General features: G+C 58.7%; 2 protein-coding genes and 2 non-coding genes across 4 annotated transcripts; 3 read left to right on the forward strand and 1 right to left on the reverse strand.

Moving 5' to 3' along the window:
- The first annotated feature begins 1,037 nt into the window (after positions 1–1,037).
- Positions 1,038–3,892, forward strand: RPL10 (ribosomal protein L10). Its single transcript, XM_042861391.2, has 7 exons — positions 1,038–1,202; positions 1,450–1,491; positions 1,582–1,640; positions 2,240–2,347; positions 2,526–2,664; positions 3,065–3,227; positions 3,676–3,892. Exons 2-7 carry the CDS (start codon positions 1,469–1,471, stop codon positions 3,829–3,831), a joined length of 648 nt encoding a protein of 215 aa, XP_042717325.2. The 5' UTR covers positions 1,038–1,202; positions 1,450–1,468; the 3' UTR covers positions 3,832–3,892.
- Positions 2,694–2,826, forward strand: LOC112060846 (small nucleolar RNA SNORA70). The gene has a single exon (XR_002889980.1). It is a non-coding gene; the product is annotated as a small nucleolar RNA SNORA70 (small nucleolar RNA).
- Positions 3,058–6,376, reverse strand: LOC101941129 (deoxyribonuclease gamma-like). The gene is made up of 8 exons (XM_008176413.3): positions 6,245–6,376; positions 6,076–6,164; positions 5,848–5,934; positions 5,616–5,713; positions 5,297–5,409; positions 4,811–4,968; positions 4,469–4,565; positions 3,058–4,188 (listed from the first exon to the last, which is right to left on the reverse strand). Exons 1-8 carry the CDS (start codon positions 6,374–6,376, stop codon positions 4,114–4,116), a joined length of 849 nt encoding a protein of 282 aa, XP_008174635.2. The 3' UTR covers positions 3,058–4,113.
- On the forward strand, positions 3,425–3,557 carry LOC112060845 (small nucleolar RNA SNORA70). Its single transcript, XR_002889979.1, has one exon. It is a non-coding gene; the product is annotated as a small nucleolar RNA SNORA70 (small nucleolar RNA).
- Positions 6,377–14,809: the final 8,433 nt, after the last annotated feature.

Here is a 14,809-nt window from a genome sequence, read left to right on the forward strand (position 1 = left end):
CTCTTCACCCCACGGGTGCGGGTGGCCGACGCCCCCACAGTGGTCGGGCAAGTCCCGCTGGGCGCTTGGCAGCCGCTGCGTTGGGAACCAGGCTGCCCTGGCCGTAGGGTACCGTGTCCTGCCCCCCACCCAACTGGCACGGCCCAGCCCCCGCGGTGGGGCAGTAACGATCGGGTGACCCCGAGTCGCAGGAGGGGCCCAGGCAGAGCGGGGGGCTGGTATGAGTGGCAGCCCCCCCCATGGATACTCAGCCCCACTGGGAGTGCGTGAAAGTCTCCGGGGGGCTCGGCCGGGGACCCCCTGGGCAGCACCTGGGGCAGGGGCCAGTGGGGCAGAGACGGGGCCCAAGCGGAGGGGGGTGGAGGGGGCTTGAGGACCCACCGGGTAGTCCTGGGGCGGGGGTTGCTAATAGGCAAATATTCATATATGCAAATAAATTGCAAATAAGCCAACTGTTAATCGGGCTGCATTAATTATACATGCAAATGAGGCGAAGCCAGGCAGTGGCACTAGCAGTTTAAAAAGTGTAGTTGCCACTATGCAAATGAGGCCGATTAACTACATGCAAATTAGCTGCAGTGATACAGTTTGGCGGGACACTTGCTGCAAATATGCAAATTCCAGGGCGCTCTGCAAACCAGCTCAGCAATGCAACCAAATATGCATATTACTTAGATATGCAAATTAGAAGCGCTATACAATTATATGCAAATTAGATATATGCAAATGAAATATGCGCGTCAGTGACAATTGTACATATTGCCTGTCTGTCACGTGGCACCACCACTCTGTTCAATCAGCGTGGAGATATTTACATATCAGGGAGGTGGGCGGGGCGTATAGGACGGGCCAGAGGGACCTCGATGGACACGCCTCGTCCTCAATACGCATGCTCAGCAACCGTAGGCCCGCCTGCTAGGTCTCTAAAATGGCGGCGGCGTGGGAACAGTGCGCGTGCGCGCCGACACGCGCGGGGAGGGCTGGTGTCCGCGATGCGCATGCGCCTCCCTCTCTACGCCGGAAGCCACGGCTAGAGCGGAGCCGCGGGCTGCGGAAGAAGGCGCATGCGCTGGAGGGCGAGCGCCCGCTGCCATTGGCCGGCGCCGCCGCTCTACGCCGGAAGCGGGGCTAGAGCGGCGGTCGGGGCCGGGGTACAAAAACTGCGCGCAGGCGCAACTCCCCTCTCTTTGCCGCACGGCGAGGTGAGCGCGCGGTCGGGCCGGGAGCTGCGGGAGGGACCCGCGGGTGGGACCCACGTTCCCTCCCCGGCCCGGCCCCTCCCTCTCAGGTGTCTCCCCCCCCGGGTCCTCGCGGCCCCTCCCCCCCGGCCCCTCCCCCAACCCCGGGTCGCCCCCGGACTCCCCCCCCCCCCACAGGGCGCGCCCCCCCTCGGTCCCGACTCGCCCCCCCCCCCCCGCGGGCTCTGATCCGGTCTCTGCCTCTCTCTAGACCCTGCCCCGGAGCCGCCATGGGCCGCCGCCCCGCGCGCTGGTGAGTGACCGGGGGGGAGGGGCGGGGGGGGACACGGGGGGGGCTGTTCGGGGGGGTCTGGCCCCGTCTCACCGCCCTGTCTCCCCCCAGCTACCGGTACTGCAAGAACAAGCCCTACCCCAAGTCCCGCTTCTGCAGGGGCGTCCCCGGTGAGTCTCGCCCGTGGGGGGCTGGGGCCGGGCTTGTGGGGGGCCCAGGGGCTGGGGCGGGATATGGGGGGGCTGGGGCGGGATATGGGGGGGCTGGGGCGGGGCCCAGGGGCGGGGAGGGGCTTGTGGGGCGCCCATGGGGCGGGATATGGGGGGGCTTGTGGGGGGCCCAGGGGCTGGGGCGGGATATGGGGGGGCTTGTGGGGGGCCCAGGGGCTGGGGCGGGATATGGGGGGGCTTGTGGGGGGCCCAGGGGCTGGGGCGGGATATGGGGGGGCTTGTGGGGGGCCCAGGGGCTGGGGCGGGATATGGGGGGGCTGGGGCGGGGCCCAGGGGCGGGGCGGGGCTTGTGGGGCGCCCATGGGGCGGGATATGGGGGGGCTTGTGGGGGGCCTACAGGAAATTGTCGTTCTAGCTGTACAGACCTGGGGGGCTTTGCAGGGTCCCTACTGCGGGTTGGGGAGTCTCTGCCAGCTTGGACACCCCTCTCCCTGCTCCCCGGGGAAGGGGCCACGCCTGGTCCAGGCAGAGCCGGGGGTGAGACCCCAGGGTCTGCTCTGGCTCACAGGGGCCCCCCTCCCCCTCTCCTCACCCCCCAGATGCCAAGATCCGCATCTTCGACCTGGGCCGGAAGAAGGCCAAGGTGGATGAGTTCCCCCTGTGCGGCCACATGGTGTCCGATGAATATGAGCAGCTCTCCTCCGAAGGTGAGGGGGGCTGGGGCCTTCTTTGGGAGGTGGGGGCTTGTTCGGGGCGGTGCTTGCCTGGGAGGGTGGGTAGGGTCAATAAACCTGCCAGGAAGATCCCAGCAAGGGGCTGCTGGTTGGGGGGGCCCCTTGTTCCTGAGCTCACTCTGTTCTCCCCCTACCCCCCCCCCCCCCCAAGCGCTGGAGGCCGCCCGGATCTGTGCCAACAAGTACATGGTGAAGAGCTGTGGGAAGGACGGCTTCCACATCCGCGTGCGCCTGCACCCCTTTCACGTCATCCGCATCAACAAGATGTTGTCCTGTGCCGGCGCTGACAGGTGGGGGATCCCGGGGGGTAGGGGGGACCCCGCAGCCAGTTAAGCCGACCGGCCCGCCTGCTGTGGGGACCCGGTGTGCAATGGCTGCGCACAGCACCCCCCCTGGTTGTGTACGTGCTCCGTGCCCCGTACGGAGCGCCCTAAGGGACCGCGGGGACATGGACATGTTGCGTTTTGGGGGGCAGTGGATGTGGGCGGTGACTCCCTAAGGGGCTGCGGGGACATGGGCGGTGGGGGGGGGGCAATGCCCTAAGGGGACATGGGTGTTTGGGGCAGGGAGTGATGCCTTGTGGGCACAGGGGGGGTTTGGCGGAAGGCGGGGGAGGTGGGGGGCATTGGGAGTGGTGGGGGCAATGCCCTCCATGGCCCCTGCTGGCTCATGCCCCGTGGATCCTGGCAGGCTGCAGACGGGGATGCGTGGCGCCTTCGGCAAGCCCCAGGGCACCGTGGCTCGGGTGCACATCGGCCAGGTCATCATGTCCATCCGCACCAAGGCCCAGAACAAGGAGCACGTGGTGGAGGCCCTGCGCAGGGCCAAGTTCAAGTTCCCCGGGCGCCAGAAGGTAACGGGGGCTCTCCCCCAATCATGGTGGGGCTGTCTGGGGCAGGGACTGGCTGGCTTGGGGAGGCAGGAATGGGGCCTGGGGCCGTTCCCCTCTACTGGGCGCTGGCTCAGATCTGGCCCCAGGGCAGGGACTGGCTGGTTTGGGGGTGATGAGGTGGCAATGGGGCCTGGGGCCTGTCCCTCTTGGGGGGGGCCCTGCAGCCAGTTAAGCCGACCGGCCTGCCTGCTGTGGGGGCCCGGTGTGCAATGGCTGCGCACAGCACCCCCCCTGGTTGTGTACGTGCTCCGTGCCCTGTATGGAGCGCCTTAAGGGACCGCGGGGACATGGGCATCAGAAGTGTGTGGGGGGGTGACACTCTAAGGGAAGGCGGGGACACAGCTGGTGTCTGGGGGAGATCTCCTGTATAGCTGGCACCCCCTTAACCGTTGTCCCCGCCCCCCCCCAGATCCACATCTCCAAGAAATGGGGTTTCACCAAGTTCAACGCGGATGAGTTCGAGGACATGGTGGCTGAGAAGCGGCTGCTGCCAGATGGCTGTGGCGTAAAATACATCCCCAGCCGGGGGCCCCTGGACAAGTGGCGGGCCCTGCATGCCGCCTGAGCCCCCTGGCTGCCCCCCATCCCGGGGGCCCCGCAACAGGAATAAAAGCATTGGCCTCTAATGCCCGTCTGTGTGTGCTGTGGGGCAGAGCTGGAGGGGTGGGGAATCCTAGAGCCACAGCCCCCCACTTCCCTGGGGGGCAGCATGGGGCAGGATGCCCTGCTGGTGTGGGGGGCAGGGCCTGGAGTAACTGAACTCCGGTGCTGCGGCTTCGGGGCTGATGTGGGACAGCTTGGGCCCCCGCTGATGGGGATGGAGGCAGGTCCTGGCCCTGTGGGCTGCTCACAGCTCCCGCGGTGTCCGGCTGGCCAGACGCAGGTTCACCTCCACGGGGTAATGGTCGCTGACCTGCAGGGCCTGGGGTGGGGGGGTTAAATTGCTGGGGTGGGTCAAGGGGTGTGCACCCCACTGCCCTCCCCAAGCTGGAAGAGAACCCAGGAGCCTTTGTTCTCAGCCCCCCTCCCAGGAGTCCTGGGCCTACCCACTTCTCTCGGGTCTGGATGCTATCTGAGGGAGTGACACACCTCCTTCCCCCCCCACCCCCGGCCGGGGGGCCCCCATCTCTGCTCCCTTCCTCCCCCCTTGTCGGGCCCGGGGGCAGTGGGGGGGTCATTCCCAGATGCCAGGGTCCTCTCACCTCCTCCTCCGACAGCCCCAGGCTCCTGGCAAAGTTATAGGCTTTGGCTGAGCCGGGCACCACAGCTCTGAGCAGCTCGTCCCCCTGGACCACGATCCTGGGGGGCAGAGAGGGGGTGAGGGGGGAGCTGTCCCTTAACCTGCCCCTTCCCTCTAGCTCTCTCTAGCCCCCCTCACTGTCAGAGCAACCCCAAGGCTGCGGGTGCAGTGGGGAGAGAGGCAGCCTCCCCCCCCACTCCTTTCCCCCAGGGTTAACCGATAACCTCTGCCGGGGCTCTCTGCTCCCCCAGTACTCCCTGCCATGCACAGACCCCCACCTACTCCCCCCGGGCTGCCCCAGTACCTGTCGTAGGCACAGTGGGTCTGGGTTCGCACGGTGGTGTTGACGCTGTCCCCGATCAGCCAGTGGAAGCGGGGATCCCAGCGCAGCTGGATGGACCCCCAGGCACTGGGGGGGACATAGACCCCCCCTGCATTTAAGTCCCCCAGCACCATCACGTTCTGGTGAGGACAGAGAACAAGATGAGTGCCCGGTCACCTGGGTCCTGTTCCCCCTTCACCCCCACCCCCAGGGCCTGGGAACTGTCCCAGATGCCTGGGGCCCCATCCCCATTCTCTCTCCTTCCCTCCTGGTCACCTGGGTCCTGTTCCCCCTTCACCCCCACCTGCCAGGGCCTGGGGCCCCATTCTCTCTCCTGGTCACCTGGGTCCTGTTCCCCTTCACCCCCACCCCATCCCCCAGGGCCTGGGAGCTGCAAGGGAACTGTCCCGGACACCTGGGTCCCATTCTCTCTGTCCTGGCCGCCTGGGTCCCATTGTTCCCCTGTACCTGGGTTCCCCAGCGCTGGCTCAGTTCCTGGCAGACCCGGTGGAGCTGAGCGATCTCGTGGGGTGCGTGCCGGGGGCTGGCATGATGCGAGAGCAGCACAAAGTCCTTGATGGCTTGGGGGAAGGGGGGGAGAGCTGTTAGTGGGGGGTACCTGATTCCCTCCCTCAGTGTTGCTGCTGGTGCTACCCCAGCCAGGGGGCCGCTGTCCCCAGGCACAGCACGGGGGATGGGGGGGCACAGGGGGCATCCCAAAGCTGGAGAGGGAAATGGGGAGTGGGGGAGGAAGAGGGGGAGGGTGTCAGGGTGAGAGGGGACCCACCTGTGCTGGGCGCATGGAAGCGGGCGGCAAAGGGTCCTCGGGCAAAGTCTCCAGCCTCCCCAAACTGGCACCAGTCCGTGACCGTCACCAGGTCCGCCCTGCAGGAGAGCACAACGGGGTCAGGGTGGCCCCAGGGTGGGGAACAAGGCATGGGGCTTTCCCCCTAGGGGGCACTGGCAGGGATCTGGCCCCACCGTGGGGGCACAGGGGCTTGCCGGGGGTGGGGAGTTACCGATACACGAAGACGATCTGCTCTTTGTAGGTCCCGCGGCCGAGTCTCCGGCTGCCCAGCTGGGCGTAGCTGTGGGATGGGTCGTACCTGCCCCGGGGAGAGAGTGGGGAACATCAGCGTGCTCACGCTGCCCTCTCGGCCGGGAGGGGACGTGGGAGTCCTGGGTTCCAGGCCCCCTCCCCTCCCAGCACTGGGGCGGGAACCCAGGTGTCCTGAGCGGCCCAGTACCTGTTCAGCTCCCGCAGCAGGGCCTGCACCGCCTCCCCCTTCACGTCTCGCACCTCCTGCACTGCAGCAATGTCACAGCGCACCAGGATCTGCAAGGAGATGCCCGCTCAGTGGGGGGAGCTGGGCGCTGTCCTGGCTCCCCGTCCCCCCCATCTCCCTGAGCTGGTACCTGCACCAGTGCGCCCATCACCCGGACGTCACCCGACTTGGCCTCCCCGAAGCCGTGCGTATTGAAGGCGCAGATCTTGAAGCCGGCGCCGGCCAGGCGTAGCCCGAGCAGCAGCAGGGCCAGGGGGTGCATGGTGGGGCCCCGGGGAGCAGCAGCCAGGCAGGGACGAGGCCTGGGGGGTCTGTGTCCAGGCTGGGGCGGCCCTGCCCGCGGCTGCTCGCTGGCTGCTGAGTCACCAGCTGGGGCACGGGGCCCTTTGTCCCGCTGAGCCCAGCACGTGCAGGGGAGAGAATCGCCTGGGCTGGGCCTGCGGCCCCCGGGCTGGGCCCCACGTAGAACCCAGGAGTCCTGGCTCCTGACCCCCCCCCACTGCTTGCTGCTATAACCTATCACACCCCCCTCCCCTCCCAGAGCCTGGGAGAGAACCCAGGGGTCCTGGCTCCCAGCCCTGCACCCTCCCTTAGCCTGGGAGGGAGGTGGACCCGGGCTGCCCCCCAGGTGGTTTGTGGGGCGAGGGGAGGACCCGGTGCCAGCTGTCTGGGCTGGGGTTCTCCAGCCCTCTCTGGCCTGGCCCCAGCGGGCCCCCATTGGCCCTGGGTCTCGCTAGCTGCCCATTACAAGGCGCCCCCATCAACCCTGGCCAGCCGTACTTGCATTCGGCTCCCTGCCCCCCCAGGACCCCGGCCTTGGGGTGGTGCCGACAGGACAAACCCGGAGGGGCGAGTGGGGAACGGGGGTTTTGCTCGTTCTGCCCTGAGGGTGAAAGTGACAGGAAACCTGCAGGCCAGGCAGGCCCCAAAGGGTTAAACTAGGCACCAGCTAGTGGGGGGGATCCCCTGTATACCTGGCCCCCGCCCCACTCCAGAGGTGGCTGCATCTCAGCCCGCGTGAGGGCTCCACGGATGCCTGGGGGTTCTGGGTGCGCTCGTCGCTCACCTGGAGCTTGTGTTAATGGACGCTGGCAGCCATCCTCTCACAGCTGGCTCGCGCCCCCCCCCCCCCCCCCAGCTTGGCCTGGCCTCAGGCTGGCAGCCCCGTCGCTGTGCTCTGGGTGTGGGCAGCACCTGGCACTGCTGGGGCCTGACACGATGCACCCGAATACCCATTGCCGCAGTGGGTGCGGTGACGCCTGGCACTGAGCACAGCAATCCCCAGGCTGACACCAAAGCAGGTGCGCGGCGGGGCCGGGCGCCCAGCTCACAGCGGGGTTAGCGCTGGCAGAGACGTAGAGTGGGGGGGATAGGCCAGTAGGAGTGAGTCAAAAGGCTGGGTCTGATCAATGAGGAAAAGCGGTGACATGGGGCGAGGACCTAGGCTAGAGACCGTACGGCCATGTGTAGGGGGCAGATGGGGGGCAGGCTAGAGGCCGTACGGCCATGCGTGGGGGGCAGACGGGGGGCCTGATAGAGGCTGTACGGCCATGCGTGGGGGGGCAGATGGGGGGTAGGGAATGTGTTGTACATCCCTTCGCGTAACATAAGCGCCAGGCTCAGCCAATGGCATTAACAGGCAGGATATTTCAAACAAACTGGCGGGTGGATTTCTTCCCCCGCCACACAGTTAACCTGTGGAACTCACTGCTGCTACATGTTGTGGAGGCCAGAAGTGTAACAGGTTCAGTAAGTCCCTGGCAGCTGTGAGCTGGGTGGGGCCAGGACCAGCCCCCTTCTTGGGGTGTCCTTGAGCCGGGGGCCGGAGCATCTATTGTGTGCCCTGCTCTGGAGCTGGCAGGAGTCAGGCCGGGTCTGGACGGAGCCCATCACCAGGGTGTCTGGGCAGGAAGTGAGCGCCTGGGGGGTGTCAGTGTGCAAGGGAGGAGGGGGCTGGGAGCCCGGACTCCTGGGTTCTGTCCCTGTGCCAGGAGGAGGAAATGGGCTGGGCCCCGTCCAGGCTCCGCCTCTCAGCTCTGAGGGGGCGGAGCACAGAGTGGTTCTAGCTCAGCGCCGCCCCTGCCCGCTCTCTGCTGCCACCTGGGCCTCTGCATGGAGCGGCACATGCAGAGTGGGGAGCAGTGCAGAGGCCCCCATTGGCCGGCACTGGGTGCGTGGGGCCGGGCGGCGGCCAATGGCGCAGGAAGACGGGGTATAAAGGCAGGTGTGGGTCAGGATCAGTCCAGGGCAGCCTCCCCCCGTCCGAGGGGCAATGCATGGGGGGCTAGCTGAGGAAGGTTCCTCAGGTTTGGGGGGGCCGACATGCAGACTGATCGGTCTTGTCTCCCTGCAGGTGTCAGACTCCCCCCACCACCACCCCGCCGGGCACGTGCTTTGCTTCTGTCCTGGCTCTCCACCCCCATTGGGCAGCAGCAGCAGGGACACACACACACACACACACACCCCGGTTTAAGCAGGAACCACAAAACATCTGAAAGTTCATGGAGGGGTTTAGTATTGTTAGGCCCAAAAAGAAAAATTGTAGAGCAGTTATGCCAACCTAACCAGAATTAGGCCAACAGAGGTTTCTGGGTAGTCCCCGGGCAGAATCGAAGACATAGTTGTTTAAGCTGAAAAAATGAGATAAGAGGGAAGCTGCATTCCTGTACCAGATGTGCTACGAACAGTGTGCTCAGAAGATAGATTAGGAGACATACTGTCTCCACTCCCTGTTTCTGTTCTTTGTATGTTCTTGATTCCCCGTCTCCTAGTTCTGGTGCTTGTTAACCGTGCTGATAAGAAAGTTGCTGAGACGTTATGAATTGCTTAAGGCTGCTTGTATAGGGGGATAGGTATACATGAATACTAAAAGTTTCTCGCTAACAAAGGGGGGTGGGATGCGGGTTGTTTTAACTGAATCATTTATGACGCGATGGAACTATCTATATAACCCTACTAGATGTTAGAACGGTGGCTGGTTCTCTCTGGAGACGGGCCGCTCTCTATTGTTGTGTGCACTCCTCAATAAAGAGCTTGTCACCGGACCTTGCTGGTGTTGCCTGTCTCTCTGCAGTCAGACAACAAACCGTGCCGTCTGGGTTCTGAGTCCCCGACAAATTTGGCGACCATGAAGGAACTCGTCTGACTCTCCGGCGCGGGATCAGACTCTGAAGCAACGTATCGTGCATCCTCCGGTTTCGAGGAGTCTTGCCCAGTGACCTGATCCCTGTGTCGGCGATAAGGCGTGTTCTGCGAACCAGCTGAAGCCCGTAAAAATCCAGCAACGTCCACCTACCCGTTGAGTAGGATCCGGGTCTTTGAGGTTCGAGTCCCTGGAGAAGGTAAGCGATCGCTCGGCATTGAGAGGTGGGGTTCGAGTCCCTTTACTGTCTAGATGGGACAATTTGGCAGTAAATGCCCGGGGGACGCCCCATTGTCTCTGATACTCAGAGATTGGAAGGGAATCTCTGGAACAACCGGTTTGGCTAAATCTAAAATGAGAAATTTATGTCAAATTCAATGGCCTTCCTTTACTGCTCGTTTGTCCCCGACTAAAGATTGGCCAAGCTGCGGAACCTTTTCCGCAGACAGGATGAATTCCTTAAGAGAGATTTTGGTTGATCTTAGACAGGGACAAATGGATTATTTATTTGTATGGTATAACTATAAACCAAACGAGGGACGTACGGCCTTTGAAGCCATTTGTATAGAAAAATCTGTTAAAACTCCCCCACCCTATGCCCCAGAAAATCAACCTGAAGAAGATGGGTATATCCCAAAGAGAGTACCGCCGAGGCGGAGCTCAAGAGCACTGGTAGAGAGTGAGAAGACAGAGGTGAAGAGGGATGCTCAAGGAGCAGGTCCTTCCAAACCCTTAGGAGAATTCTCGGGAACTTTCATGGCACCTTTTGGGTCCCCTGTAACTACAAAAGCAGTCCAAGCTTCTTTGCGAGCTTACCCTGTTCCCCAGAGTACTGGGCAGCATCAAATGGTGCTTACTCACACTCCATTCACAACTGCAGACTTATTAAATTGGCAGTGTTCTATGCCGCGCCTTCAAGATAACCCCGAGGTGGTAGAAAGAATGTTTCGAACCATTTTTTCTATTCATTTACCGACATGGGCAGATGTGAATCAGTTGTTGGACACCCTCTTAACCGAGGATGAACGTCAAAAGGTTAAAGAACAGACTGCGGCATTTTACCTGAGTCACCAAGGTTGGGGAATTATGCCCACCGCTGAGCCTGATTGGGATCCGAATTCGGATAGGGGCAAGAAGAGTTTGAATCAGTACCGACAAGCTATTTTGCATGGATTAATGGCAGCTGGAGAGGCTACCCCAAATTGGGGTAAGGTTACTGCATGTGTTCAACTCCCTAACGAACATCCCTCCGATTTTTGCACTCGGTTAACAAATGAGGTTAGAAAACACAGTAACTTGGATTTAGAATCAGATTATGAAAAGAAAATGGTTAAGATAGTATTTATGGCACAGTGTGCAGAGGACATTGCAAAAAGGTTTAGGGAACACCTGGATGGAATGCAAGGGAAAAGTTTACCTGAAGTAGTCAGTATTGCAATGCGAGTTTATAATGGGAAAGAGGAAAAGAGGGAAAAGGAAAAAAGGAAGAAAAAGCAAAAGGATGTGAAGAATCAAGTGTCCTTGGCAGTGCCCATGTCGGGAGGCAAAGGAAGGGGTCGTGGGTGGAGCCGCGGCTCCAGGGGAGGATTTGCTGGAAGGGGAAGGGGTGGTTTTAGGGGACAAGGACGCGGAGGTAGTATGGACCCGGGCTGTGATGGGTGCCACTATTGTGGTGAGGAAGGACACTGGAAAAGAGACTGTCCACACAGGCAAAGATCTGATTATAAGCCTGAGATAGTGGGTCAATTCTCTGTGGATCATGAATGAAGGGAGGCGCCGCTCCCCTGGGGCCCTGAGGTTTATGAAGCTGGAATGGTACAATTTAAGTGTGATGCTCGATTTCCAGTGGTCCCCCTAAAGGTAGGACAAAAGACTTTTGAATTATTAGTGGACACGGGGGCCACTCATTCGGCTATACCTAAGGGAGCGGCACCAAAGGGTGAAGTAGAAAAATGTGTGGTAGGAGTCACTGGAAAACCTGAATGACATTTCATAACTAATAATTGTATGGCTACGTTAGGGCCTATATCTGTTCAGCATTCCTTTCTGTTAATGAATGGTCCAGTGAACTTACTGGGGAGAGATTTGTTGTGTAAATTGCATGCCCAAATTTCCTGTACTCCTGAAAGTATTTCCCTTCGATTCCCGGTGGAGAAAGCTTGTTTGCTAATGCAATTAGCCGGCAGCAACTGTGAAACACTTCCCCTCCGAGTCCAAAATGAAGTGAACCCTCTAGTGTGGGGAGGAAACATGATGTGGGTCTGGTAAAATCTGCCTCACCTCTAAATCCAGTGGTAAAAAGCAATATGTCACCGCCTGCTCAGAGACAATATCCCCTTAAAATCGAGGCTATACAAGGACTTGAGTCCCTTGTGCAGAATTTTAAGAACCAAGGAATTTTAGTGCCATGTGTCTCTCCTTGTAATACTCCCATTCTGGGTGTAAGGAAACCGCAGCTCGACTTAGACAGAAAACCTGTATATAGAATGGTGCAGGACTTAAGACTTATCAATCGGTATGTGATTCCAGAACATCCTGTGGTGCCAAACCCAAGTACTGTTTTGGCAACGGTGCCACCTGAAGCGGATGGTTTACGTGCATGGACTTAGTGAATGCTTTCTTCTCTGTACCAGTGGCCCCAGAAAAGCAGAACCTTTTTCCATTTACATGGGGGGTCCCTGGTACAGCAGGGAAAGGGGATAAAAGTCTGGACCCCCGGGACAACTTACTTGGACTAGAATGCCTCAAGGTTATGTGGAAGCACCGAGTGTGTTGCTAGGGTTTTAGCTGAGGATTTAAAGGATGTCCAGTTACCGGCTGCCTCTACCCTGGTGACGTATGTTGACGACATTCTGGTGGCTTCCAGGACTCGAGAGGATAACGAGCGTGACTCTGTCTATTTACTCAACCAGTTGGCACTCAAAGGACATAAAGTCAGCCCCACTAAGTTGCAATGGGCCCGGCAGGAGGTAAAGTACCTCGGGTATGCACTGGGTCCCGAAATACGTAGTCTGGATTCCAAATGGATAGAAACCATAGTTAATATCACATTTCCCACCACTAAGCGAGGTATGCGGGCTTTTATTGGTATGATTGGATTTTGTCGCCCTTGGATTATTTCAGCTGGAGAATGGTTAAAACCTTTGCATGAACTAACCAGGGAGGAGGCTGAAGAACCTTTACATCCTAACCCTGAGCAAATAAGAGCTTTTAAAGCACTAAAAGAATCTCTCATTCGAGCTCCTGCGTTAGGACTGCCCAATTACAGCAAGCCTTTTGATTTGTGTGTGCATGAGGTAAAAGGAGTAGCATCTGGAGTACTAACACAGTCATTTGGAAATGCCCCTAGGCCTGTGGCATACCTTTCAGGATAATGTACCTCCAACCTTTGCTCCTTTAATATCCGTTCCCAATGATACTGATATGACCAAGGAAACGGAGATCTACGTAAAAGAGTTGCAGCACCATCTAGTGACAGTTCAGCAGAACTCTGCACATTCCCCAGCCTTACCATTGTGGGAAGCTGTTCATTCTTTGTTACCAGGTGATCCCGTGTGGGTAAAAGCATACAAGACTCCGCTTCAACCGCAGTGGCTAGGACCCTTTGAAATGCTTCTGGTGAGCCCTACTGCCATCCGAGTAAAGGAGCTACCCACCTGGTCAAAAGGAGCACCGCTAGGGAACCTGACCGGGTAAAGGGTTCCCTAGAAGTAGACGACGTCGGACTTGGAGGTTGCCACGCACGTTCATCCCACCGTGAACTGGCTGAACCAGAAGCAGACGACATCTGGGCCCGAGACCAGTGGACTGCTACCCCTTTGGGCGACCTGAAGCTTCAACTGCAGCTGAAAAAGCCTTAAATTGGTGGCGCTCTTTCTCGGAAGGATGGCCCCGTTTTCTGGCCTGGGGTCTTACGTTTTTAATCTGTTTATTATTTGTTACCTTTCTCTTCTGGTGGTACGAAGCATGTGGCTATAGAATCTCACAGTCCTAACACCTTTATACGCCTTGCCCATGAGATGAAAGCTCGCATGCCAGCCTTACATAATACTCCATGCTGGGTATGTTCTCTGATGCCAGCGGATAGCCAAAAAGGTCTCCCTATGGTCCCTACTTCCCTCAGTGCAAGGAACATGACCTGGACTCCCTCCTGGAAGGACTCTTCAGGCACTCTAAACATAACCTGGAGTGATACTGGAATTAAGAATAAAGGGTTCTTAAATGTTTGGAGGAGACCGGGACATTGGTGCCTCTTAAAAGGACCACATGCTAATTCTAGCATTTTTGTTGGGATTAGCCAGTGCACCTGGTATTATAACACCCCCCATAGTGGACTAGCTTCTACACACACTAAGGAAGGATTTCAAATGATAAATGGTCCGGATGTCTCTTTAATTCCTAGATGGATGAAGGTAAATACCACGGCATGTTCACCTTCTTCCTCACACCTTTCCTATAACAGCTTTTCTTTACACTGTACCTGATGTTCCCCCGGACCCCATAATAGGTCCCTTTGCATATGCTCTTATCGAAATGGCCCAACCCTACCAATCGGTCCAGACTGATGGAATCGGTGGGACCGACCCCTCTTCGGGGTGTGTGGCAACAAAGCATCCCTAGTCCTCCCTCCCTCATGGAGTGGATCCTGCTATCTGGCCTGGTTAGAGCCACCTGTCGTTTATCGCGCCCACCTCCCAAGAGGGAAAATCAGAAATGTGAGGGCTGCTGAGGAAAACGTTAAGGAATCTCGCCCCCTACCTGGCGGGCTCTAAATGATCGGACAGGCGTTTGTGCAGGATTTGGTTTTGCTTGTGGCGGAGCCACCTGGCGAATTGGAGAAGGAGTAATACAACTTCAGGGGGGTTTGGAGATAATGGCATATACTACCGCCGATGCCCTGGTGGACTTGGCACCGAACAGAGAAAACTAAGGCAGATGGTTCTCCAGAACCGCTTGGCTCTAGATATCTTACTGGCCTCTCAGGGAGGAACATGTGCACTAATTGGGCAAGAGTGCTGCGTATATGTTCCTGATGTTTATAACGCCACCTGGGACAGAGCAAACCACCTCATACAAGTAGCAAAGGACCATGGAGAGGAGCAGGTTAATTCTTGGTGGAGCAACCTGTTTAATTGGGTTCCAGACATAGGTGGCTGGCTTCATAATTTGCTTCGCAGCGCTGTTGTAATTATTTGTGGCCTAATAGCTTTGTATGTTATTCTCCAATATGGGTGTTGGATAGGCACCAAGTTGTGCTCCACCCAGCAGTAATTAGTTCAAAACTCAGTAAGAGTTGCAGCCAGTATGTCCCAAGAGTCCTTTTAAGGTACTCTAGGGACAAAGGGGGGGTTGTTAGGCCCCAAAAGAAAATTGTAGAGCAGTTATGCCAACCTAACCAGAATTAGGCCAACAGAGGTTTCTGGGTAGTCCCCAGGCAGAATCGAAGACATAGTTGTTTAAGCTGAAAAAATGAGATAAGAGGGAAGCTGCATTCCTGTACCAGATGTGCTACGAACAGTGTGCTCAGAAGATAGATTAGGAGACATACTGTCT

This window comes from Chrysemys picta, chromosome 17, assembly GCF_011386835.1.
Source record: "Chrysemys picta bellii isolate R12L10 chromosome 17, ASM1138683v2, whole genome shotgun sequence".
NCBI lineage: Eukaryota > Metazoa > Chordata > Testudines > Emydidae > Chrysemys > Chrysemys picta.

Bases quoted from the DNA above. Each gene is read 5' to 3' on its own strand.
- RPL10 (XM_042861391.2), top strand. From the start codon at position 1,469: ATGGGCCGCCGCCCCGCGCGCTG. The intron at 1,492-1,581 runs GTGAGTGACCGG...GTCTCCCCCCAG, and splicing joins GGCCGCCGCCCCGCGCGCTG to CTACCGGTACTGCAAGAACA. The intron at 1,641-2,239 runs GTGAGTCTCGCC...CTCACCCCCCAG, and splicing joins CTTCTGCAGGGGCGTCCCCG to ATGCCAAGATCCGCATCTTC.
- LOC101941129 (XM_008176413.3), bottom strand. From the start codon at position 6,376: ATGCACCCCCTGGCCCTGCTGCTGCTCGGGCTACGCCTGGCCGGCGCC. The intron at 5,410-5,615 runs GTGGGTCCCCTC...CCTTCCCCCAAG, and splicing joins CTTCCATGCGCCCAGCACAG to CCATCAAGGACTTTGTGCTG. The intron at 4,566-4,810 runs GTACTGGGGCAG...TCTGCCCCCCAG, and splicing joins ACCCACTGTGCCTACGACAG to GATCGTGGTCCAGGGGGACG.